The 25,188-nt window shown below is 47.9% G+C and overlaps 1 protein-coding gene across 1 annotated transcript; it reads right to left on the reverse strand.

Moving 5' to 3' along the window:
• Positions 1–209: 209 nt before the first annotated feature.
• LOC136612687 (histone chaperone asf1b) lies at positions 210–23,926 on the reverse strand. Its single transcript, XM_066593210.1, has 5 exons — positions 23,779–23,926; positions 20,633–20,778; positions 17,366–17,481; positions 3,416–3,592; positions 210–1,418 (listed from the first exon to the last, which is right to left on the reverse strand). Exons 2-5 carry the CDS (start codon positions 20,739–20,741, stop codon positions 1,218–1,220), a joined length of 603 nt encoding a protein of 200 aa, XP_066449307.1. The 5' UTR covers positions 20,742–20,778; positions 23,779–23,926; the 3' UTR covers positions 210–1,217.
• Between the last annotated feature and the right edge of the window lie 1,262 nt (positions 23,927–25,188).

Genomic DNA, 25,188 nt, shown 5'->3' on the forward strand with positions numbered 1-25,188 from the left:
ACGAATGTATTTGCATTGTATATTATGCAGTAAGTGGCATCAAAGAAAATAGTCGATTTTCATCGTTCCCCCTTGTGTAAAAAACAATGCAGCATTTTCTATTTTACTACGTATTACGCACGCAAGAGCCGGAGAGTCACTAACTCATCCAAATCCTAAATCTACTTGATGAACTACTTAAAGGAATGAAAGCAATGCAAGTCTGTGGGCACCTTGGTCAAGTGCTTTTATTTTATTTAAGTAAATCCTAATCACAAATATATAAAATAAGAAAGAAAATATACAAATAGGAAAAAAATTCATCTGTTTCTAAATACGACACAAACAAAATTATATAATGTATATGTGAGGCAGGTGTATCAAAAATCCTACCTCTAAGCAGATGTGTGCTATAAAGGGCCCAAATCTTAGAAAAACCTTACTTCAAATAGACAGTCCTTGAAAGCTATGCGGCAGCGGCCAGCATGAACTTCCCATCATGGAGCAGGTGTAAGTGCTAGTTTTTATATAAGCAGCACCCAAACAATACTGTATTTAGGGTTAGCATCTCTGTGCACAATAGACCAAACATGAATGTCCCTCTTGGTAAAAAATTCTCACTCCGCAAGAAGTCTTTTGGCTCAAAACCACCAGGCAGAACAATGCTGCTTTTATTGGGCAGTGATGATCTTTCCTTAACTTGTCCCAGAAGAGACAAAGACGTCTTAGTGAAAGTATGGAAGGAGATCGTCAGGTTGGAGGAATGCTGCTCGACCATAAAGGTAAGTGGCAGTGTCTCAGGTGAGTGAAGGAAAAATAGGAATGGCGGTAACAAAGGACGGTAGTCAGGGCAGACTCGCACAAGAGATAATCTATTCCCCTCAGTCATGATAGATGCACCAAATGTTATAATCGCTGCCAAGAAAGTCTGACGCTGCTGAACAATGGACATAGGCTGCGGTAGGGGATAACAATGGGATGCTAGAGCCAAGGCAGAAGCCAGTCTCCTAAGAAGGGGGCAGTGTGAGACTAAAAAGAAGTATATACAGAGGACGTGTCCACCACCACAGGACGAGGCGGTGTGTTCTTTCTATTGGCAGTATTTGCTCCTGGAGTCTGAGGACATCATGTACAATTCTAATGGCCGTGGTCAGATAGACTGGAGCCTGAGGAGAGAGGTTGGTGCTGTACTTTCTTCAGGTTTTGGACAATGAGCGGTACTTCGAAGACTGGTGCATTCAAATGCAGTCCATAGAGTTCTCTGGGATTGTGGTAAGTGCTCCGGACAGGCCCTTGGTAGGGACACAAGACGGGGGAAGCATCGAGTGGCAGGCAGGGTCCACGTTCTCAATGTCTTCCATCTTTGATTCGTTAGCGCTATCCCAGTTGATATGGAAGCGTGTCACACGAGGATTTGAAGCCAGGATGTTCCTCTGGAGCTGAAAGACAGAGGAGGATAACGTATTGTATGCTAGAACACAAAATGCAGCACGCTATGGCGGAAAGGACAGGCGATACAGCAGGATGGACAGGGGTGGTCAGCATGTGGGGTTCCTTTTAGCAGGCGGGAAAGAACAACTCTTCTAGAAATCACAAGGCTCGTTAGGCACAAGCAGCAAGTTTCTAGAAACAATGGAGACTGATCAAAAATGGAAGCCCTTCTCCAGCAACCCTATTCAACTTTTCATTCTCTAGCAAAGCCCTTTAGAAATGATTTGCTGTGGCCCCCGACGCCACTTCCTGTTCAGACAGTTTACAGAAGTTACTCTAATTGGCTAGTCAGCTCCTGGAGATAAAGCAACTTTAGGCTGGATTCACATGAACGTATATCGGCTCAGTTTTTACGCTGAGCCGATATGTCGTCTCTCTCTGCAAGGGGAAGGGGGACCCGGAAGAGCCAGGAGCAGTGCTGAGCTCCCGCCCCCTCTCTGCCCCTCTGCACTATTTGCAATGGGGAGAGGCGGGGCGGGGCTAATTCTCAGAACTTATCCCTACCCCTGTCCTGCCTCCTTACATTGCAAATAGTGCAGAGGGGCGGAGAGGGGGTTGAGAGGAGGCAGAGAGGGGGCGGGAGCTCAGTTCCTGCTCCTGGCTCTTCCATCCCCCCCCCCCCCCCCCTGCAGATGAGGACGACGTATATAGGCTCGCCGTGAAAACCGAGCCCATTCTATTTAACTCTGTATTTGCGCCCCATGGAAGTCTATGGGAGGTGCACAAATGCAGGATACGCTGTGCATGTATGTGGAACACCCACATCTGGACCCAATTAGGCTAAAAAGCCTTTTAAATCAGTGCAGGGTGTCACATGTACATGTGAACAGGCCCTGTATGAGCAAAAAGTGCAGTACTATGGGTCGATGTGCACACGAGTCAACCTCGTTCACTGTGCAAATACGTTGCACTGAGGCGTGTGTATTTGGGCATGCGCTCGCATGAAGCCGCTCTAACTTCTGCTTAGTGTTCAGTGGTCTGCTATTATACTTTAGCTTGTCTATATGGCTTAAGATATATGGATACTATAGAGGGAGTTCCAATTTAGTAGGGTCATCCCAAAATTGACTTATCACCTATCCCCAAGGTGGGAGATACAGATGTCACTATGTGTTAAAATGTCAAGTTAACATTTGCTACAATACTGTAAACGGAGTTATGATGATGCAGTCATGTCAACATCTGCAAGCCTGATTGGAGGGGTCTCACTGCTGAGTGGTAGTACTAACTTCACATGGATAGTTTATTTTCGTTGCATATGAACGCAGCATAATGTACTTTTTTTTTTTAAACGATAAAAAAAAAAAAAAAAAAAGCAAAGTTGAAGCCGGGCCTTTGTCCACCACGGGGTGATGGTAATTTTCATATAGGACATGCCCTTGTACAGGTCACTGGATTCGGGTCAGATGCGTTGGCTGCTTTTCTGAAATGCCAGAAAAAACAAACAAAAAAAAAACAAAACAAAACACAACACCATTAAGCCCTCTAGAACAAAACCCATCAATGACCACTATGAAAAAGGTGCATCAACAGCCACCAGCCAATAAAGGGGTTTTCGAGGCAGGGCCCACTGTCCAACGGGATAAACCCGCTGCTCTGACCCATGCGTAGTGGTCAGCACTAGTAATTGCTGGCTCGGTTCTCACCAAAATTAATGGGAGCTGCACCTGCAATTACAGTGGGTCATAAAAGCGGCTTCTGCTCCAACCCCGGTTTATCCCGGCTGTGACAGCGGACACTGCCTGTAAAATACCTTTTATGGAGATAAACTGAGTGGAAGTGCACTTACCAGTAAAAATCATTGCATATCAACACATTATTGCAGAAAAAAATAAATTACATTCCAAATATTCAATATCACAAAAGCAGCCAGGAAACTCATGGCCGCATCACGGTATGTGAATAAGTTACACACATGCATATGGGAAGCAGGCTGGAAATGTACCTGACTGAAGTCTGGTTTCAGAGGAGGATTCTCCCTCAATTCGGGGTCAGAATACTCGTTGTTGACGTAGTAGCCGACTCGGATGAACTCCTGCCCCCTGTAGGTGCAAGTGATGAGGACGACCGTTACTCCCACAGCATCGGACTCTGGGATGAGGCTTGAATTTGGAGCGTCTGCCTGCAATTTTCAACATGTAAGGTTATCACTTGAGAATCAGACAGATACCAACAACCTAAGCGGAGGACTAATTAGAAGTCACTTATCTAAAGGACCTAACTTCTGAATGGCTGAAAGTAAATTCTTGTGATTGGATGAGTATTCCCATTGGAAGTTATTCCAAAGTTTGGGGACTTCTGCAATACATTCCTGTCCTTTTCAAATGAAGGAACTTGTGGAGGATTTTAAAGTTGTTGAAATTTTAACTACATGACCAAGAAAAACCAAACCACCTTATCCATGAGCGATATTTCGGCCTGTGTAAATAATGCTCCCAACAATTCGTTCAGCGAATGGGAAAGTAAATCGCACTGCGCCAGAGCACACGGCGCTCGTATGTTTTAAGGTTCTTTTAGACGGACCGATCATTAAAAAAAAAAAAAAAAAAAAAAGTTTATGTGAAAGTGAACAATATTCTTTCAGAATAAATGTGCCTTAACGACCAGATGACAAACGATATCCAGTATAAAAATAATCGCTGGCTCGTTCAATTATGGCTCGGTTTAACCAGCGCTCAATTATCCCTCTCAGTCACTTATACAGTGAATGTGAAAGACTGAACGATTCTCATTTGGAAGAGCCAAACAGTCGGCATTAGAGCGAAGGGCGCCCTCACTTCCTTGTTCAAATGATAAAAAAGACCCTTGGCAACTACTTGGAGCAACTACGCAGATGCTAGTAGTCCAGCGGATCTGGCCTGTCTGTACTACATGGAAGTGACCAGAAATTAACCACTTCTCCATGCGCTCCTTACTTGCAGACATGTAAATAATGGAGCACGTGACGCGATAGCAAGAGGCAGCAGGAGGGGGGGGGGGGGGGGAATTAGACTTGGCTATCACTAACAGCAAAGGGAGCTGCCAGGAGATAAGCTGTTCAGTTCCCAGCACTTAGCGCTCAATAGGAACAGGAAATTCTGTGATGTGGAATGATTTTCCCAGCAGGAGGCATCTCCCGGCGTGGAGAAGTACATCAGACCCAACGCATATACAGACTCAACCCAACAGGAGCCCATTAAGTCAGCCAATGCTTCTGCATTGAGTTCTGTGGCAAATAATCAATGGCAGCTGATCCTTGTATTGGACACCATGAAAGCACTCTCCCTGCAGACGGCGTTATCACATGAGGAGTCTGATCAGAGACGTTTATACGAGTTCACTGAGGTGATAAATGTGAAGATCCTAGATTTCTGTGCAACGGGAGAAACCCCAACTATCCGGGTTCAGGATCCCGAAGTAGCTTAAATGAGCAGGTCTCCATGATAGAAGCGCTGTGTAGACAGAAATCACGCAGTAATTGCTAGTCGCTGCATTTTAGTACACCGAAACAAAAAGACTAAGGCCTCATGTCCACGGGGAAAATCAGATCCGCTGCAGATTCTCCATGGAGAATCTGCAGCGGGTCCCTCCTGCCCCGCAGACATGAGCGCTGAAAATAACAATAAATAAGAATAAACTCACCTCCCATCCGCTCCGTTTCTTCTCTTCGCTGCAGCGTCATCTTCTCTCGTCGCGGCCGGATCTTCTTTCTTCGGCTCAGCGGATGTGCATGATGACGTCGGTGACGTGCCCCGCGCATGCGCCGGGCCGAAGCAAAATGATCCGGCCGCGACTGAGAGAAGATGGCGCCGCGCCGAAGAGAAGAACCGGAGCGTGTGAGTAAAATATGATTTGTCTCCCGCGGATCCGGACGGCTTCCATAGGCTTCAATAGAAGCCCGCGGGAGCCGTCCCCGCGGGAGACCCGCACGAAAATGGAGCATGGTCCAGATTTTTTCATGCTCCATTTTTTTTTAAAATCCCTTTTATTGACCATCCGCGGGTATTTATCTACCCCGCGGGTGGTCAATGCATCCCTATGGGGTGCGGATCCGCGCGCGGGAGAAGAGTTAAAATCCGCTGCGGATTTTAATTCTTATTTTCCCCGTGGACATGAGGCCTAACAAGTGACTTATCGCTCTGTGTAAACAGGCTGCTGTTCATGTGCCAATATCCCCGTCTGCCTCTCCGCTTCCTCCCAAGGCCCATCCCAGATTACCATGCTAAAACGCCTTGTATCACTTCTGTGAGATTGCGATCCTCAGGCGGTGCTTCACGTGTGCTAGAGGATCACAGTCTAGAGAACATGAATTATCCCTCTTAACTCTTCCTTAGTCAGACCTCATCTAGAATACTGTATTCAGTTCTGGGCACCACACTTAAAAAAAACACACAAACTGGAGCAAGTTCAGAAAAGTTACCAGGATGGTGAGCGGTCTGCAAACCATGTCCTATGAGGAATGGTTAAAGGATCTGGGAATGTTTAGCTTGCAAAAAAGAAAACTGAGAGGAGACTTAGTAGATATCTACAAATATCTGAAGGGCTGTCACAGTGCAGAGGGATCAGCCCTATTCTCATTTGTACAAGGAAAGACTAGAAGCAATGGGATGAAACTGAAAGGGAGGAGACACAGATTAGATATTAGACAGTTAGGGTGATCAATGAGTGGAACAGGTTACCACAGGAGGTGGTGAGTTTTCCTTCCATGGAAGTGTTCAAACAGAGGCTGGACAGACATCTGTCTGGGATGATATAGTGAATCCTGCATTGAGCAAGGGGTTGGACCCGATGACCCTGCAGGTCCCTTCCAACTCTACCATTCTATGATACTACTACAACTTGTTACCGATTATCCTTCCCTCTACTAAACTTTCTCCTCTCCAACCAATCCTGAATGCAGCAGCCAGGCTTATCTTTTTGTCAAGCTGCTACCCCGGCGCCTCCACCCTGCGACAGTCGTTATTCTGGCTGCCTGCCAAATATAGAACACAACTTAAACCCATCGCTATTATTCGAGATGTGAACCAGTTTATTACTGGATTACTTGTTTCTACAGCGTACACACTGCAACAAAAATGACATAATATTCTATGGCTCAGTGCAATTACTACGACACCAAATTCATCCTTTTTTTGCTGTACTTTTTTCCTCCAGAGACATTTCATTTTTTATAAATTTCTGCCGCCATGGCTGCGCGAGAGCTCATTTTTTGCAAGACGTCCTGTAGTTTCTATCAGTACCATTTTGGAGTACGTATGACTTTTTGATCATTCTGACAGGCGATCTATTAAGCCACATCACAGGCATGGCTTGATAGGAACTCTGCCAATGGCAGCCCTGGGGGCTTTCCGAAGGCCCCCAGCTGCCTTGAGAACCATACACTACCCCCAAACATCGGTTGGAGCTTTTAAATGGTTAACAGCTCTGTTAAAGGGGTTGTCCCGCGAAAGCAAGTGGGGTTCAGCACTTCTGTATGGCCATATTAATGCACTTTGTAATGTACATCGTGCATTAAATATGAGCCATACAGAAGTTATTCACTTACCTGTTCCGTTGCTAGCGTCCTCGTCTCCATGGTGCCGTCTAATTTCAGCGTTTAATCTCCTGATTAGACGCGCTTGCGCAGTCCGGTCTTCTCCCTTTTGAATGGGGCCGCTCGTGCCAGAGAGCTGCTCCTCGTAGCTCCGCTTTGTCACGTGTGCCGATTCCAGCCAATCAGGAGGCTGGAATCGGCAATGGAACGCACAGAGCCCACGGTGCACCATGGGAGAAAACCTGCGGTCCACCATGGGTGAAGATCCCGGCGGCCATCTTCGCAAGGTAAGTAAGAAGTCACCGGAGCTCGGGGATTCGGGTAAGTACTATCCGTTTTTGTTTTTTTTTTTAAACCCCTGCATCGGGTTTGTCTCGCGACGAACGGGGGGGCTATTGAAAAAAAAAAAAACCCGTTTCGGCGCGGGACAACCCCTTTAAGCTGAGCCATTTATTGAAGCTGTTGTGGGTGGGTGCCGGCTGTAAGAAACAGCCGGCAGCTGCATTGTATTGAGCTGGATCGACCTGTGATCCCTCTGCATACATACCCCGAACCTCCAGGACATAATGCTACGTCCTGTGTCGTTAAGGGGTTAAAAATATTCATCCCTCTGTCTCATATTATATATAAAATAAAAGTATTTTTAAGGCACAACTCAAAACCCACTTCAGAAAGTGCTCGTTACCCGACTGAGCATAGTGAAAGACTAAGGAGTTAAAACCTAGAATTTCTCATTGAACATTCCGACTGCAGGTGGCAGCAATTACAAACAAGTCTGCTTCATCTGCTTCACCCACTGTCAGCGCTGGCGGCAATGCCAACAATCATTCATTACCACAAAAAAAATAAGACAAACCCAGCAGGAAAGAAAAACAAAACCAACCCTTTTTGATGGGAAGTAAACTTTTTGCGCAGAACAATTACCCAAAAATCGCTTGAGTGAAAATGAACAATAATCCTTCAGTGTAAACACGGCCGACGATCGAGCGATAAGCTCACTTGTTCATTCCATGCAAGCTTTAAAGGCATCAGCTCGTTCGCAAATTTTTAGGTTTAAACATCGATCGCTCAGCCGCTCTTTCACTTACACAGCGATTGTGAACAAGTGAATGATTTAGGCCGGGCGCACACGAACGATCTAGATTCCGCATTCCGGGTTCCCGCAGCGGAATCAGGCTGTGATCCTGTGTACGTTCAACCCCCCCCCCCCCCCCCCCCTTACTGCGGATTTGTGAACGGGCTGCGGGGGGACTTCAATGGAGGCCATCTGTGCAGAGGCCGCAGCAAAATAGAGCAGGCTGTGATTTTTCCTCCGCTTGCAGAAATTGCAATTAGTTTATACAAGCGTGAACAGAAAAAAAAAAAAGGTGGGGGAGAGAGGGGATTTTTACATAACATTCAATGCTTGCCATTTGTTGTGGATCCTCCATGCGGACAGACCATGGATTCCGCAAGTCAAATCTGCCTGTGTGAGACCGGCCTTTATGAGTTAGCTGGCTGCACGAGTGAACAAAAAACAGACATCATTCCCTCGACCGATAGAGGATTTGGTGTAAAAGCACCTTTACATGGAGCAACTATCGTTCAGATAGGTGCAGAGAAAGGTCACTGAAGGGTATAATGAAAAGTTGTTGGAAAGCTTTTACACAGCGCAGATCATTCATTAGTTGTTTGAGTTTACACCAAGCGACTTTTGATCTGGCAGCGACTATTTTTTAGGCAAGCTGAAACTGAATGATGAGCAACTAGGGAGCAAATTGTCACTCCGCACCATTTGTGGCCGTGTTTTTACAGAATAACTGTTTGCATTTGCTTTTTCAAGACATTTGGCCAATGGTCGTCCTGTGTAAAGCCACCCAAGGGCTCTTTGTCATGGCCGCATGCGTAGCTCAGGCCGTCGGAGCCAGCTATCAGAGTATGACAGTGAATGGGTGTATGACACTATCTCACGCACGCTGTCATGCAGCGAGACTTTTCCTGTCTCATAGCGGTGTTGCCGATGGAAAGCAGCACATATGCAATGTATTGTGTATGTACAGCGTTGAATATGCAACCCATAGAGAATAAGGCTGTACGCGGCGAAATAGACGCCGCACTCTTTTTCAAGCGCTTATTACACGGAAGTGTATATACGCTAATGTGAATGAATCAACGTTCCTTCATTGACTCCATTCAATGAATATTCCGCACGTGTAACGGTGAAATCACGCTCGTGGGAATGAGCCCTAAATCTTTGCCTCCACGCAGGGGATGCACATATACCACAAGGACCTTCTATTTGCACCACTGAAGTACCCAATGGACGGTTAGGGTGCCCATACAAGATCTGTGGTGATCGAACGTTGTTGTGCATGAAACGAAGCAGTTTCAGAGCAAAAACAGGTAAAGTAATAAACATAATGTACTTCATTCACCTGTTATCACAAATCCACAGCAATTTGGGGTAAACCACATGTAGTTTTTGACCACACAGCAATTACCACAGCTCGGTCGCATTGTGTACGGACAACTCTGAAGGCCCCTTTACATGGGCCGTTTATCACTCTGGTTGTTCAGGCTCCTGCAGGCTATTGAATGATAATCCTCCCGTGTAAAAGCATGCAGAAACTGAATGACTGGATGAGAAAAGTCCAGTTTTAAGCAGCTTAAAATCCTGAACTACCATCGTACCGTGTAAACAGCAGCCAGTCAGTATTGAACGGCCGCTGCTTACCGTAAATGGAGAGGAGCGGGTAAGAGCGAGGAGTGAAATCTCCTCCAGCCACTGCGCCTCCCTGCCGTGCTGTGAGCGATCCACCAATAGTCGCTCCTGTGTAACCGTACGGGAGAGAGGACACACGGGGAGGAGTGTTGGGCATCGTTTGGCCGACACTCGTCCCGTGTAAAAGAACATTTAAATTGTGTTTTACAAAAGTATCTAAATACATACAATAGAGTTGAATAAAAGCTAACCCTTTGGAATTACCCAGACTTTTGAACTAATTACGAAAGGCCCTTTTACACGGGAGGATTATCATTCGGTTTATCACTGGATTGCGGTAATATGGATAATTGTTCAGTGTAAATGCTGCCAGCGACTGGACGATGAACGATAAAAGTTCATTATTCAGTTTAGGCAGGCATAAAAACCAAATCACAATCGGCCCAATAAACAGGCAGACGTTCATCTATAAACGACTGCCTGTCTACTGTGAATTGAGGCGGGTGTCTAGAAGAGATCTCTGGCTCGTTCTGCCTCCATTCACTGAGTGATCATTGCTCCTGTGTATGGAGGTGGGTGTCTGGAAGAGATCTCTGGCTCGTTCTGCCTCCATTCACTGAGTGATCATCGCTCCTGTGTGAAATCACAGGAGTGAATGACTGTCAGGCTCTCCAGTGCCCAGAAATAGTCTTGTGTTAAAGGGCCCTAATAAAATGTGGTCTGATTGCCTAGAATCGTGACTTAGACAATTCACAAATCTTTTGAGCACGCCGACTAATCATCCGCAGTGCAGAAGAGAAAGTGAACACTTGTATTTAATAACCTGCAACGCCTCTTTAGCAGTAATCGCCTCCACCAAATATTTCCTGTAGCTGCAAATAAGATCGGCACAAGGTGGAAGCAGGAGTTTTGGACCATTGCTCTTACAAAGCAAGTTTGAGCAAGAGTACATCATTAGATGTATCCTTTAGGCCATTAGCTTTTATGGTACAGTGATTCGTACAGGTTAGAACAGAGCAATAAATTGTCACCAAGTTCAAGAGAATGTAAAGGGGTATTCCCATCTCAGGAATCCTATTTCAAGGTGTTCAAAAATTGCAAAACTACATACTCGCCCATTAGATATTAATTTCTAAAATGCTCTGTTCTTCAGATAGCGATTCCTCTCTGGTTGTTTGCCGCATGTTGCCAGGAAAAAATGGATTATACCTACCTGATAATCAGGTTTCCAGTAGTCTCCACGACAGCACCAATTGAGATGTCCTATCAGGAGGAGGCAATCTCAATTGGTGCTGTCGTGGAGACTACTGGAAACCTGATCATCAGGTGGGTATAATCCATTTTTTCCCCCAGTCGTCTCCACGACAGCACCAATTGAGACGTACCAACTAAAGTTTCCCTAGGGTGGGATTGCTGCCGAGAGGACTTTGCGGCCGAAGGCCATGTCCTCATCCTGCTGCACTTTTACCCTATAGTGTTTAATGAACGTGTGGGGTTTCTTCCAGACTGCGGCTTTGCATATCTGCTCGACCGAGGCTGAGCTATGTTCGGCCCATGAGGATGCTACTGCCCTTGTGGAATGGGCTTTAAGAGCTAAGGGGATTTCCTTCCTGAGGGCCTTATAGGACTCTATGATGGCTAGGCGGATCCACCTGGCTATGGAGCTTTTCGCTGCTTGTTTCCTTTATTTGGGCCACTGAACTGGACGAACAAGTTGTCGTCCCGCCTCCAGTGGCTCGTTGTATCTATGTAGGTTAGGACTGCTCTCCTAACGTCCAGGCAGCTTAGGGATTTTTCTTCCTCGTTTTTAGGTTTACTAAAAAAATGAGGGGATTATTATGTCTTGGGACCTATGAAAATGTGATCCTACTTTTGGCATGAAGGCAGGGTCCGTTTTAAATACTAATTTGGTGTCCGAGGTTTTCAGGAACGGGTGGCGAATGGACAAGGCCTGCAGCTTGCTAACCCGTCTTGCGGAGGTGATGGCTACTAAGAAAATGGTCTTGATAGTAAGCATTTTTATGGGTAGTGCTTCGATCGGCTCGAATGGTACCACTATCATGGCCCTTAGGGCCCAATTAAGGTTCCAGTCTGGAAAAAGATTTATGGGTCTAGGCCGTAATCTAGTTGCTGCTGCTAGGAACCTGTTGACCCATCTGTTGTCTGCGAACTTTGTGTCACATATGGCGCTAAGGGCTGCGACCTGGACCTTCAGGGTGCTTGGAGAGAGGCCCATCTCTAGGCCCTCCTGCAAGAACTCTAAGATTAGAGGGATGTCCGGGATAGAATCCCCACGATCCCTTCCCTGTCTCCATGAGGAAAACCTTCTCCAAACTTTCTGGTAGATAAGGTGGGTAGTCTTTTTTCTGCTGGACATTAACGTTTCTACTCCTCTCTCTGAGAATCCCTTCTCTTTTAGTGAGGATTCCTCAAGAGCCATGCTGTTAAGTGGAGCTTGTCTAGGCTCGGATGGCTCAGTGGCCCCTGCGATAGAAGATCTGTCCAGGTAGGGAAGATGACTGGGTCCTGGACGCTCAATGTTGCTACGAGACCGAACCAGCTTCTTTTGGGCCAGAAGGGGGTCACCAGGATTAGTGTGCATACCTGGGTTCTGAAATGTTGTAAGACTGGGGATCAATGGTATAGGAGGAAAGGCGTACACCAGCCCCTCTCCCCAGTCTTGGCCTAGGGCGTCTACTGCTGTCGGACGATCTCCTGGCCAGAGGGAGAAGAAATTGCTTACTTTGGCATTTTCCCTGGTGTCGAACAGGTCCAATTGTGGGGTCCCCCACTGGTTGGTCAGGATTCTGAATGCCTTCAGGAAAAGAGACCATTCTCCTGGGTCTATTTGCCTCCTGCTGAGAAAGCCCGATTTTTGGTTTAGCGTCCCCTTCAAATGGGTTGCCGTGAGCGAGAGGACCGGCCCTCTGCCCAGTGGAAAATTTTCTGTGCGATGTTTTGCAGAGCGGGAGATCTTGTGCCCCCCTGGTGTCGTATATGGGCGACCGCGGTGATATTGTCTGACAGTATCTTTATATGCTGGTCCCGTAGCGAGTTCCCTAACTGCTGTAGGACCTGCCATACGGCCTGTAGTTCCCTGTAATTTGAGGACTGTTCTTTTGTCCTTTGAGGCCATGGGCCCTGAAAGAACTGGTTCCCCACATGCGCTCCCCATCCCCAGGCGCTTGCATCCGTTGTGATGTGAGTGGCTGGGTTTTGTAGCCAATGAACCCCTCTCCGCAGATTCTCTGGGGATGTCCACCAACGCGGGGATGTTTTCACCATGCTTGGGATGTACATTCTTGTCCCTAGGGAGGACTGCCTTTTGTCCCACGTGGATAGGACTGAGGCTTGCAGGGCTCTGGTGTGAGCCTGGGCCCATGCCACTCCTGGAATGCATGACATCAAGCTTCTCAGGAGAGACATGGCTTCCCAACTGTGCATAATCGTCTCCGTAAAAAGGTTTTGACTAGCCGTCGGATTTTTTGTATTTTCTCCTCGGGTAGGCAGGAGCATTGCGATTATACCCGAGTCGAGCGTTATACCCAGAAACGTTTTCTGTTTGTCGGGATCTAGGCTGGATTTTTCCCAGTTTATGATCCATCCTAAGGATTGGAGAAGTTCTAGCACTATCCCCAGGTGTTCCGTTAGGAGTTCTCTGGACTCTGCTATTATTAAAATATCGTCCAGGTAGGCTATTATTCGGACCGACTTCTTCCTCAGGTAGGCGGCTACCTCTGCCATAATTTTGGTGAAGATTCTGGGTGCTGAGGAGATCCTGAAGGGCAGGCATCTGAATTGATGGTGCTCTATTCCTTTGCCTATATCCACTGTGAACCTTCGGTATTTCCGGGACCCCTTGTGGATCGGTACGTGGAAATAAGCATCCTTTAAATCAGTGTTCCCCAACTCCAGTCCTCAGGGACCACCAACAGGTCATGTTTTCAGGATTTCCTCAGTGTTGCACAGGTGATGTAATTATTCTCAGTGCCTTGGACGTTGCCACAGGTGTTCTTACCATAGGATATCCTGAAAACATGACCTGTTGGTGGTCCCTGAGGACTGGAGTTGGGGACCCCTGCTTTAAATCGATGGATGCCATGTAGGCTCCTTTGGGAATCAACTTTATCGTTGAGGAGATGGACTCCATCTTGAATTTTCTGTATCTGATGCGGGTGTTCAGAGGTTTCAGGTTTACTATCATCCGCTGTTTCCCGCAGGGTTTCCTTACTAGGAAGAGCCTGGAATAATGGCCCTGGGTTTCCTCGTTTTGCGGTACGGGGGATATTGCATTTAGTTGTTGCAGGTCCCCAACGCTTTGCCTTAGTAGGTGTAACTGTTGTTTGGAGCCTCCCGTGATAATGAATTTTCTTCTGGGGAGGGACACCAGCTCTATCCGGTATCCCTGCTGTAAGATCTTTGGGATCCATGGGCCTTCGGAAATCGCGGCCCCTTGATCCACAAAGCCCCCCAGCCTTGCCCCTACGGGGATGGCATCAGGGTCTCTGCTTTGGCTCCCCCTGGTGGGGGTTAAAGAGGATGTTCCTTCCTCTGCCCCCCTTGGGGTAACTCCAGCGGCCTGTCTTACCCTTGCCTCGGTAGGCCTCTGGCTGTTGCCTTGGGGCCCGGAAGAAGGTCTTCCCTCTCTGTGGCTTTTCTTCCGGGAATCCCTTCTTTTTGTCGGCCGCCTTCTCTAGAATCTTGTCAAGGTCCGGTCCGAACAAAAACTGGCCGTAGAACGGGAGGGCGCATAGCTTATTTTTTGAGGCTAGGTCGCCTGACCACGATTTCAGCCATAACACTCTTCTGGCTGAGTTAGACCGGGCTGTAGCGGTCGCTGAGAGTTTGACAGTTTCGGCCACGGCGTCCGCTAGGAAATTTGTTGCCATACGCAGGATCAGAAGGGAATTTAGGATCTGTTCCCTCGGCATCTTATTGGTTAGGTGTAGCTGTTCTAGCCATACCCCCAGGGTTCGCGCCACACAAGTGGCTGCGATCCCTGGCCTAAGTATGTTTGCCGCTGCCTCCCCTGATTTCTTAAGGCGGCTCTCAGCTTTGCGATCCATGGGATCTTTTAACTGTGCGGCGTCCTCAAAGGGCAGGGTCGTTTTCCTGGCTACTTTGGCCACTGGGACGTCTACCTTACTCTTTCTGGATTATTTTGGTGATATTCTTGTGGACAGGGAAGGTATGCTTGCGCCTCTCCCCTAGTCCCCCAAATATCTCATCTTGTAGGGTACGTGGTTCTCTGGGCTCTTCCATTTTTAGTGTAGCCCTGACTGACTTAATCAATTCCATTAAATCGTCCTGATGGAATAAGTATTTTTTGTAGTCCTCCTAATCTGAGGACTCCTCGGCCGCCTGTTCCTCTTGCTCTGACCCGATAGAACTCTCGGAGTCGGAAGGCTCGTCAGGAACATACGCCCTTTTCTGGCGTTTCGCTGGCAGCGCCAGCTGTGACGTTAGGGCTGATCTAACCTCTTCTTTCTCCAGCTTTCTAACGTCCTCCCGATTCCTCTTTAACTAGCCTAGCTACGCATGCCTTGCATAGAGGCCGCTGGTACGTAGCTGGCAGTTTTATCCCGCCTTCCACGCATTTTCTGAGTTTTGTTCTGAGAGGGGGGGGGGGGGGTGTGTCTTTTTAACCCCCTGACAAATAAAGCATTTTTGCGTGTAAATATGCAATTTTTCCATATACAATACATTGGATTTTGCATTTTGTATTTTTTGCCGCACTGGCTACTTACGGCCGCTGAGGCTGAGGTTTCAGCTGTCTCTGGGGCTGGAGCACTCATTACTATACCGGTGCTGCAGACACCCTGCGACCTGTAGTGGTTTGTTCTGGCTTCTCTCAGGTTCCTATTTTTTTTTAAATTTTCTCGCTAAGCCCCGCCCCCTCCGCTCCTGATGCAGACGTGATGACGTCATCGCGCTGGACACGTGACGCGGCGCCCTGCCGTCGAAGGGCTTCCTGGAGCACCGCGCTCTAACTTCTGCAGGGAGGACGAGGGGGACTGAGACTCCCGCTTTGTACCCCCCATGGGCCGCCGCGGGAGGAACCTGGCCCGGGGGTTACCACCCCATGTGGCGTCCCGGGAGTCGTCTGGCTGGGAAGGGAGGACAGGCTGACTCACTGCCCTCCGATCCGCCCGTGAGTAGGCTTCCGGCTGGCTTCTCCACCAGCCCCTCTCAGAGATCCTGCCTCCTGGCAGGACAGGAAGACACTGAGGAAAGTGGGGAAGGGGGGGGAGCTTTTAACCTCTCAGTGTGTTCCTGTCCTATCAGGAGGAGGCAATCTCAATTGGTGCTGCCGTGGAGACGACTGGGGGAAAAACAGACCACCTCTGCTACGGAAAGTGATAAAAGTGTGCAAGCACCGACCTATCTATATCTGTGGCGGGGATCTCAGGAGCACATGCGCACTAGCTTTTGGCCTAGGCAGCGTTGTCCTCTACATTTTTACACAGAACAGGTGGTCTGTTTCCTTTGCAACAAGTAGAAACCAAAAGGAATCAATCTCTGGAGAATGGAGCATTATGGAAATAACATCTTATGGGTGAAAACATTGCAATTTTGAACAAAAAAATAATAATTTTAAAATAGCAATAATAACCCTTTCTCAGAATTTGTTTTTTTTTAGAGGAATAACCCTCTAATACATCTGCATTTACTAAAGTGAAAGACAGTAATGGAAGTCACTGAAATATTAGAAGTGGCAGTTTGCTTCCATCACACAGAAGACTAGTGATATACGGAGCGAAGAGAGAAACAGACACGTGCATCATTTCACCCGACCCGTCCACCGATTGAATAGATTTGTCCATTGTAGTCTCTCACTGAATGTCAAAATACAAAAACCCAGTATTTTTAGAAAACGTATCAAAGAGATCTCTTTTCTGACTTACATGTTTTGATCGAGATTAATACATTAGGTGCTCTTTTTAAGACCTCAGCGAGTGCCCCATAAAGGATCTCTGCATTGGATAACCCCTACTTTGTAGGAAGGATCCCCAGAAAATATGATCAACATAAAGTGCCCTGATATCTGGAACCTGCAGAGATCAGCGGTCATATGTGAAGAAACCACCCGATTTGTAATATACTGCGGAATAGGTAGGCGCTATATAAGCTTATTATTTAACCTGACGGAAAGTGTGTAATTTCCCTGTAGCACTACATAGTACTCATTCATATCAATGTGAGGTCTATGTAATGTAGGACAGAACAGGCCCTCCAGAGCAAGAGATAGAGATAGAGATGCTCTTTGGAGCTGCTCACCAATCTGGACAAGTGATGAGAATCCAGAAAGAGAGGATCTCCCCCCCCCCCCCCTGCATGTATATAGCTTGTCCGCTATATCGGGCTACTGGCTTAGTAACTGCAGGGACCCTTAAGGTGTTTAAAATGACAAAGGCACTGTTAGGACATATTCACATGCAGCAGTTTTGTTGCATAAGTTTAATACTGTCCCATTCATCTGGATGGGGATTGCAAAATCCTTGTGCTTGCTGATCAACTCACCCCATTAAGATTAACTGATTTTCAGTGGCAGAACCTGCTACAACAAGTGCGGCCTGCATGAATATAATACTAGATGCACTGATGACAAACGCCCTTTACATAGTGTATGACTAAATCAGATGACTCGTTTCCATCTTCCTTTACACGAGACATGTTCTTACCTGAAAAACAAACATGTGACGCCCCGCAGGGACCGGACCCACCAACACCGAATCCAGAACCTGGTCATATTCTTCACTTTCGGCTGAGCCCACATATATTATTTTCCACTCCAGATCTGTGGAAACAAAAGGCAGCTCGTTAGTGACAGGAAACAAAGAATTATACACTTCAGGGATGACAATAATAGCCTTCCCCCCATTTTGATGAGGATTTTCACTGACCGCAGACACCAAGTAGTTTTCATATTATATAGTCCTGTTCGCACAGATCACCTGTCTCTTGTTGGCAGATTCAGCAGGCTGCTCCGCAAATTTGCATCCCTCCATGGATGACATCTAGTACGTCATCCACATCACAGCAGCAAAGATGGGCGGGTTGATGGGAAACGCTGCAGCCAGCGTAGAGCGTCTGCCCTCCATCATTTGCATGCGACACAGGAAGCTTATAGGGTGCGTTCACACGAGTGTTTTTGTGCGTACATACGTGCGCACCTAGATACGAGCAAAAACACACGTGAACATAGCTGCGTGCTTGTCGTCAATGGAGCCGCAGCTGCTGCTCCATTGAAAACAATGCTCTGCCAGCCCCCTGCATTCTTTTTCAAGGAAGGGCTTTATATAAGCCCTTCCCTGAAAAAAAACATTTTAGTGCAAAAAAAAAAAAAACCAAACAAACTTACCTTTCCGCCACTGCCATGATGCCCGCGGGCGTGAAGAACACATCTGCCGCATGCGGCAGATGTTTTCTTCACCCTCGCTAGTTAAAAGAATTCCCTGCTGCTACATCTGTGGCAAATGCTGCAGGGGAATTCTTTAATTCTCAACTGCAGCTGTCACACATGACAGCTGCGGTAGAGAAGCCTGCTGCCGGCATCCCGTCTATGGCTTTTCAGGGAAGGGCTTCATAAGCCCTTCCCTGAAAAGCCATTTTAAAAAAATGAAGGGGAAAAAAAAACAAAAAAACAAATCTCCACCTCCCTTGGTTCAGCAGCGACTTCTGCCGCTGTCCCCGACTCTTAGTTCTGAGCTATCAGCAGACGGGAATTTAAAATCCCCGCTGCGGGTAGCTCTGATTGTGATTGGCTGAGCGCTACAGAGCTGGGGACAGCGGCAGAAGTCGCTGCTGAGCCCTGGCAGCTGTTAATGGCTTTTCAGGGAAGGGCTCCATTGAAAACAATGCGTGCATTCCCAATGGTGCACGCATCTCCTATCTTTGCAGGCATGCACCTGCAAGTACGGACATGTGAACACACCATAGGGAATGCATTGTTGCAAATAGAAGTGTGTTATTGTGTGTGCGTATGTATGCAAAAAAACACACTCGTGTGAACGCACCCATAAACATGATTTCTTCAGGTACGCCTTCATAAGAGGCTATGGAAAAAAAACTAAAGTATCTACGCTCTAAGCCACTATATAGAAAGGGATGGGGAGTGGTATGGGGTGGTGTGATGCTGCCCAAGCAGAGGTAGGTTACACGTGCACCAGTAAGGAGTCTTCTGTTGGCAGCATTTAATCAGAAAACTTATTTTAGAAGGAAACTAGAACTTTGTTTTAAGAGAAAAGTCAACATTTTATTTTCTGTTTTTCTTGTTAAAAAAAAAACAAAAAACAAGATAACGGACCTTTAACCCCTTAAGGACACAGCCCATTTTTGCCATGAGGATGCAACGATTTTTGGGGGGTTTTCATCTCTATTTTCCGCTGACATGGCCGTGTGAGGGCTTATCTGTGTGGTGAGCTGTAGTTTTTGTTTGTATCGTTTTTGTGTACATATAATTGTGTACTTTTTTTTTAGAGCAGGGAGAGAAAACACATCAACTCTGCATTTTTTTTACAGTATTAATCATCCTGCATAACTGACTGGATATAAATATAATTTTTTTAGGTTTTTTAACAATACCCCCCCCCCCCCTTTTTTTAAATAGTATTTTTTACATTGCTGCATTCAAAGTCCCATAACTTTATTTTTCCATGCTCGAAGCTCTGTGAGGGCTTGATTTTTGCGTGTACCTGTAGTTTTAATTTGTGCCATTTTGGGGTACATAAAGCTTTTTCCCTTTGTTTTGCCTCCAGGAAAAAAATAAAATGAAAATAATCTTTTTGCCCCTTTTTAGGGTTGTATCTTTAATGATTTTTGCCGCTCCCTCCTGGTCCCCGGCAGAGCATTGCTTTTTTGGACGCGGGGCTTGAAATCCTCGCCTCCAGAAAGCTAATACTGTGATTGGCTAACACACGCCGTCAGCCAATCACAGCCATTCAATGACATCATTGAATGGCTGAAGGCGCACGTGTGTTAGCCAATCACAGCCATTCAATGATGTCATTGAATGGCTGTGATTGGCTGAAGGCATGTGTGTTAGCTAATCACAGTATTAGCTTTCTGGAGGCGGGGATTTCAAGCCCCGCATCCAGAAAGCAATGCTCTGCCGGGGACCAGGAGGGAGCGACATCCTGCAGCAGCGCCACAGAACGCCGGGGGAGGTGAGTAATGATTTTTTTTTTTGCTCCGCTGTATTCCCGGCGTATAAGGTGACAGTTTGGGGGGGGGGGGGGGTCGTCTTATATGCCCCGCCGCCTTATACGCCGGAATATACGGTATACCAAATGTGAGATTTTTTTTAAAATGCTTTTTATACAAATAGGGGTAAATGCGCAAAAAAGGGGATTTTTGCAATTTTTTTTTTTCCATGTGTATTTTTTTTTTATATACCTGCAGTGGACTTGAACCATGACAGCTATGATAATGCATTGCAGGACTCCAGTACTGCTATGCATTATCACTTACAATACAGACGATGGCAAGCTAATGGCGTCCCGTTGCCATGGCAACTCGCCAGCCCCCCCCGCGATGTATGTATGACATCACAGATAATCTACATACATTGCAGCGTGTAGAAGGGTTAACAGTGGGAATCGCTGTTCTTATGTAACCCTGCTGTTGCAGCGAGGGGCCAGCTACCGGTAACAGATGACTCCCGCTGCGGGCTCAGCTTCTGAAATGTGCGCCGTATAGATTACGCCATGGACTCCCATTCACAGCTCATAAGTTTAGTTTACGTCGCTCATAGGACATATCAGGTTCCCTTTAATGCTATTTGGTTAGGCAGAAATTAGATGTTTTCAATCAGCAACATAGCCCCTGTTTACGTCAAGGGCTCCAATGGGAGCTTCAGATACGGCGGCAGAAGCTAATGGACCACATTGTAAGTCAATAAGGCCCATAAGCATACAGTGATGTGCGGAGCAGAGAACACAAACACTCACCATCCGGCAGATCTTCTATGCATTCAAAAGTGATCTCAAACTGGAAAGGATTGCGGAAGGGGCACGGGTTATCCAGCACCACCATGTTCAGTATCTGGACCTTCGCCATGATGCCGACCAGATTCTTCACACGCTACCTAGAGAGACTGGCGGAAACGGAACAGAATCAGAAAAGTGCCGCAACACATTTCTATCTAGGCGACTCCTCGCCAAGAGGAGGATAAGCTGTGGACCGAGGAACCCTCATCAGTCATGTAGTTCGGTTCTCATCCACCTTGCTGTCAGGCTACCCTTGCAAGCGCTTCCTGTTAATTTCAATGAGAAATATCACGGCATGAGAGGTCTTAACCCTTTCCAATCCAATGTCGGGCCTGCCCCGACATAATTTCCCTCCACAGCTCCGTTGTCGGGGCAGGCCCGACACTGCAGTACAGGAGTGCATCTGCACCCGATCGGCAGACACATCGGGTGCAGATACACTCCTGCACTGATCCTCATCGAGGACCCCTGAGGAGAAGGCAGAAAGGGTTTTTAACCCTTTCTGCCCTCTCCTTTACACATTACATAGCACTCAATTAGCGCTATGTAATGCACGGAGATTCCGGCTGGCGATCATGTGACTGCCGGTGTCACCTGACCCCCAGTGGTCACATGAACGCTGAGCCTGGAGCCTACACCGTGGGAGGGCCTGCTTACCTGTCCGGCGTCTTCCGCATTCTCCCTTCTGTCTCCTGGCTCAGCGATCATGTGACCGCTGGGTGCCACCTGACCCCAGCGGTCACATGATCGCCGAGCCGGGAGGCAGAAGGGAGAATACGGAAGACACCGGACAGGTAAGCAAATCCCTCCACGGTGCAGTGAGCACCTGTACCCTCCTGAACTCGGTCAGTTCAGGAGGGTGCAGGGAAATGTATTTTTTCTCATCCATTCTCACCAGCTACAATTCATTTGGAGCTGGGGAGAATGGCTGAGAAAAAAATAATTGGATTGGAAAGGGTTAAAGGTCCATAAGCTTTAAAGGGGTTGTCTGGTTACTGGCCACTGTGATCGAACAAAAAAAAAAGCAGTCATTACCAGTCCTCTGGCACCACGATCCAGACCCATTGTGGCAGCTGTTCTTACCGGAAGTCACCTGACCACTGCAGCCAATCAGCGGCGTCACCATTCCAAATTCCTGGCACCGTGGCGCCCAGGATGTGAGTGCTGACAACAGGAGAATGGGTGGTGCCGCTGCAGGGGTCACGTGACATCTGCCACAACATACAGTGATGATAGCAGGGCTGCGGCGCTGGATCACGGCGGCAGGAGACGGGCAAGGACAGCTCCTTTAGTTGTTCCAGTAGAGGGCGCTCTAAGGGGGATAAGCAGACAATACGTTTATTAAGTTTAGCTAGAAAAGTTACAGTAAGTTCTGTTCACCCCTGTGCTTAGGATTTCTCCAAGTGCCAAGATCTGTCGGATCGCGGACACGAACAGCGCCCGGCAGACCCCATGATGGAAGTTCTGCCACGCTGCACTACTTTGGATTGAAAACAGAGGCGACAAGCAAAGATGTGAACAGACGTAGGACGTCACATCCACATGGAGCCTCTGTAACACCTCTGGGCAGTACAGCGCTGAACGGACACCGCGACAAAAACCTCATTATAGACAGTGGAGTCCATTGGGCGCCGTTCACGCCCGTCGCGTCAGATCCTGCGCTCCCGCCATTTTCATCGTCCTATAAAGCAGCAGAACAGAATTGACGAACAAAGAGGGGTCGTTCCATCCACCACGGAAAACGGCCCGGTGAACGCCCCCTCTAAAATCCACCTCTTTTTGACCTCGTTTCCGCCTCTAGAAGGGACTCGCTTCTTTATATAGTTTCCGCATCGAAATTCTGCACACGGATTATGAGCAATGCAGATTCGGCATGCGGATCTGCGCAAGAGAAATAAAAGGAGGCGGACTTTAGAAGCGGAACTCAGGTGAAGTTTCTCCACGGTGAACCCCGCCATGTGCCCATTGGCACGGATCCACAGCCGATTCCATCCTTTCAATAGAAGAGCGTGATATGAGCTGCAGGTTTGGACACTGAAAGGATACATATTTTCTATGTGGCAACAGACCCTTAAAGGGGTGGTCTCGCGAAAGCAAGTGGGTCTATACACTTCTGTATGGCCATATTAATGCACTTTGTAATATACATCGTGCATTAAATATGAGCCATACAGAAGTTATTCACTTACCTGCTCCGTTGCTAGCGTCCCCGTTGCCATGGTTCCGTCTAACTTCGGTGTCTTCTTGCCTTTTTAGACGCGCTTGCGCAGATCCGTCTTCTCCCTTCTTCTCCCTTCGGCTCCGCTCGGCAGCATCGGCATTTTGGCTCCGCCCCCTTGTACGCATCATCGCGTAGCTCCGCCCCATGACGTGTGCCGGTTCCAGCCTCCTGATTGGCTGGAATCGGCACATGACGGGGGCGGAGCTACGCGATGACGCGAAAAGGGGGCGGAGCCAAAACTCCGATGCTTCCAAGACCAGCCGAAGGGAGAAGATGCATCTGCGCAAGCGCGTCTAAAAAAGCAAGAAGACACCGAAGTTAGACGGAACCATGGCAACGGGGACGCTAGCAACGGAGCAGGTAAGTGAATAACTTCTGTATGGCTCATATTTAATGCACGATGTATATTACAAAGTGCATTAATATGGCCATACAGAAGTGTATAGACCCACTTGCTTTCGCGAGACCACCCCTTTAATGGGATATTCCAGCCAGTTTTCCCTTGTGGTGTGATAGATCAGCCGCAGGGGGCTTCGGACCCCCATTCTTGCAATGGCCGATCTATCAGTTTACATCAATCCAGTGAAAACATAGACAAATCAGCTAAATACCCAACAGCTCCTGGGGAACTACAACTCCCAGCATGCACAGCCACTGTACGCTTGTTGAGGCATGCTGGGAGTTGTAGTTCCCCAGCGGCTGGAGGGATACAGGTCAGTGCTATCAGGGTCCAGCAGCCCTCATCACCTCACTGAGGCACACACATCCCTCCAGGCGTGGACTATCACACGGTACACCGGCGCTAGTCCTCACAGCAGCTCCCGCCAACTACTTCAACCTGCTCTGACCACACAGGACAATGGGGAAGAGGGGGCGGGGACATTACCGGGATAACGGTCCTTCGTTTTGCTCTGCCGGTGATTCCTTCCGCCGCTCCGTCCCCCAGCTCCGGCGCGCTCTCTTTCCCGCCCTCCGTTTGTCTCCCGCGCACAAACCTCTTCCTCCTGCGCCAACCTTACCTCACACAGCCCGGCCCCGCCCACTGTCCCAGCACTGCGTCATCAACCCCACCCCTCACCCACCGGCAGCGTCAAAAGTGCCGCCAGCACGTGATACAGTCACTCCCCGCCCCCAAACCACGCCCACTTTCTCCGAGCGGCAAACGAAGAAAAACTGATCCTCCCACATAACGCCGCTCAGCGGTTACGTCATGCTGTCAGCTGCCTTCTCCCGACCAATCACGTGTGGAAGCTTGTCCTTCTAGGCAGAATGGTATTAGGTGAACAGGTTGATTGTTGCTGCGAAATAGCCGATGAGGAGTGAAATGCCCAGATCAAAAATGGCTGCCAATGCCTCTGTGAAATAGAACGCAGGTGACGGTTTTTTTTCTTCCCGCGCTGAAGTTGGCAAGACAGACGTGTGGAGTGTGACCTTTATGTAACGTGCTCTGCGATTGGATGGGAAAAGTGACTCATGCATGGGTGCCGGCAGACATGTGTTTGGTGGGCTATATTTTTTGGCGGTTATTTTTTTTTTTGACCCAAACGACTTGTGTGGTAATAGCGCCTGTGTGTCGGGCTGTGGAGGGGCTCGCTGACGGCTACAGCCTGGCCCACTGTGAGGTGTCATGGAGGACAGCCTAATAACCTGCTTAGGCTTTTCTATAGAACTAACAATTCACCTTGGTAAGCACTATGGACGCCATTACACCTCCTAGCAGCTCCACTCTAGATACAACCTCCACATTGTAGCAGCCATTCAAGTCATCCTTTGGTTTCAGGACAAAATTATTTCCCAGGGGGTTTAATGACCTGCAGTTGTTCTTCTCTGCCGCCTGTTAGTTCGTTCAGCTGATATTACGCCCCATTTCCAGATATCCCAGATGGCCGGCACAATGCCCGCACTGTATTAGTACTGTTAGACCACCTGATTGGCCAGGGCAGCTCATGTGATCAGCGGTGGCCAATCAGAGCGAGGACAGTGCACATTAGGTGGTTAAAATATTGCTGCGGCCGTTTTTTAATCCCCGGCCAGAAGATGATCCGGGCCGGGACCCCACACACAGCGCGGGAGAGGTGATGGATACTCCCCCCCCCCCCCCCCTCAGTTACAGCTTATTTTCGGGGTAGGGCTTATATTTCAAGTTGTCAACGAAGCCGAACTTACACATTTATTTTCTTGTCGTTGTACTTTTAACCCTTTCCAATCCACTGTCTGACCTCTGAAGACATTATGATTTAAGGCTGTACAGCTCCGATGTTGGAAGTCGTCCGTTGGGGTTCTCTTACTGTATATT

The sequence above is a fragment of the Eleutherodactylus coqui genome, chromosome 2, assembly GCF_035609145.1.
Source record: "Eleutherodactylus coqui strain aEleCoq1 chromosome 2, aEleCoq1.hap1, whole genome shotgun sequence".
Taxonomy (NCBI): domain Eukaryota; kingdom Metazoa; phylum Chordata; class Amphibia; order Anura; family Eleutherodactylidae; genus Eleutherodactylus; species Eleutherodactylus coqui.

Coding starts and splice junctions, on each gene's coding strand:
- LOC136612687 (XM_066593210.1), bottom strand. CDS start 20,741: ATGGCGAAGGTCCAGATACTGAACATGGTGGTGCTGGATAACCCGTGC. Junction 17,482..20,632: donor CATAGAAGATCTGCCGGATG/GTGAGTGTTTGT, acceptor TTGTTTCCACAG/ATCTGGAGTGGAAAATAATA. Junction 3,593..17,365: donor GTCACATGTTTGTTTTTCAG/GTAAGAACATGT, acceptor TGAAAATTGCAG/GCAGACGCTCCAAATTCAAG.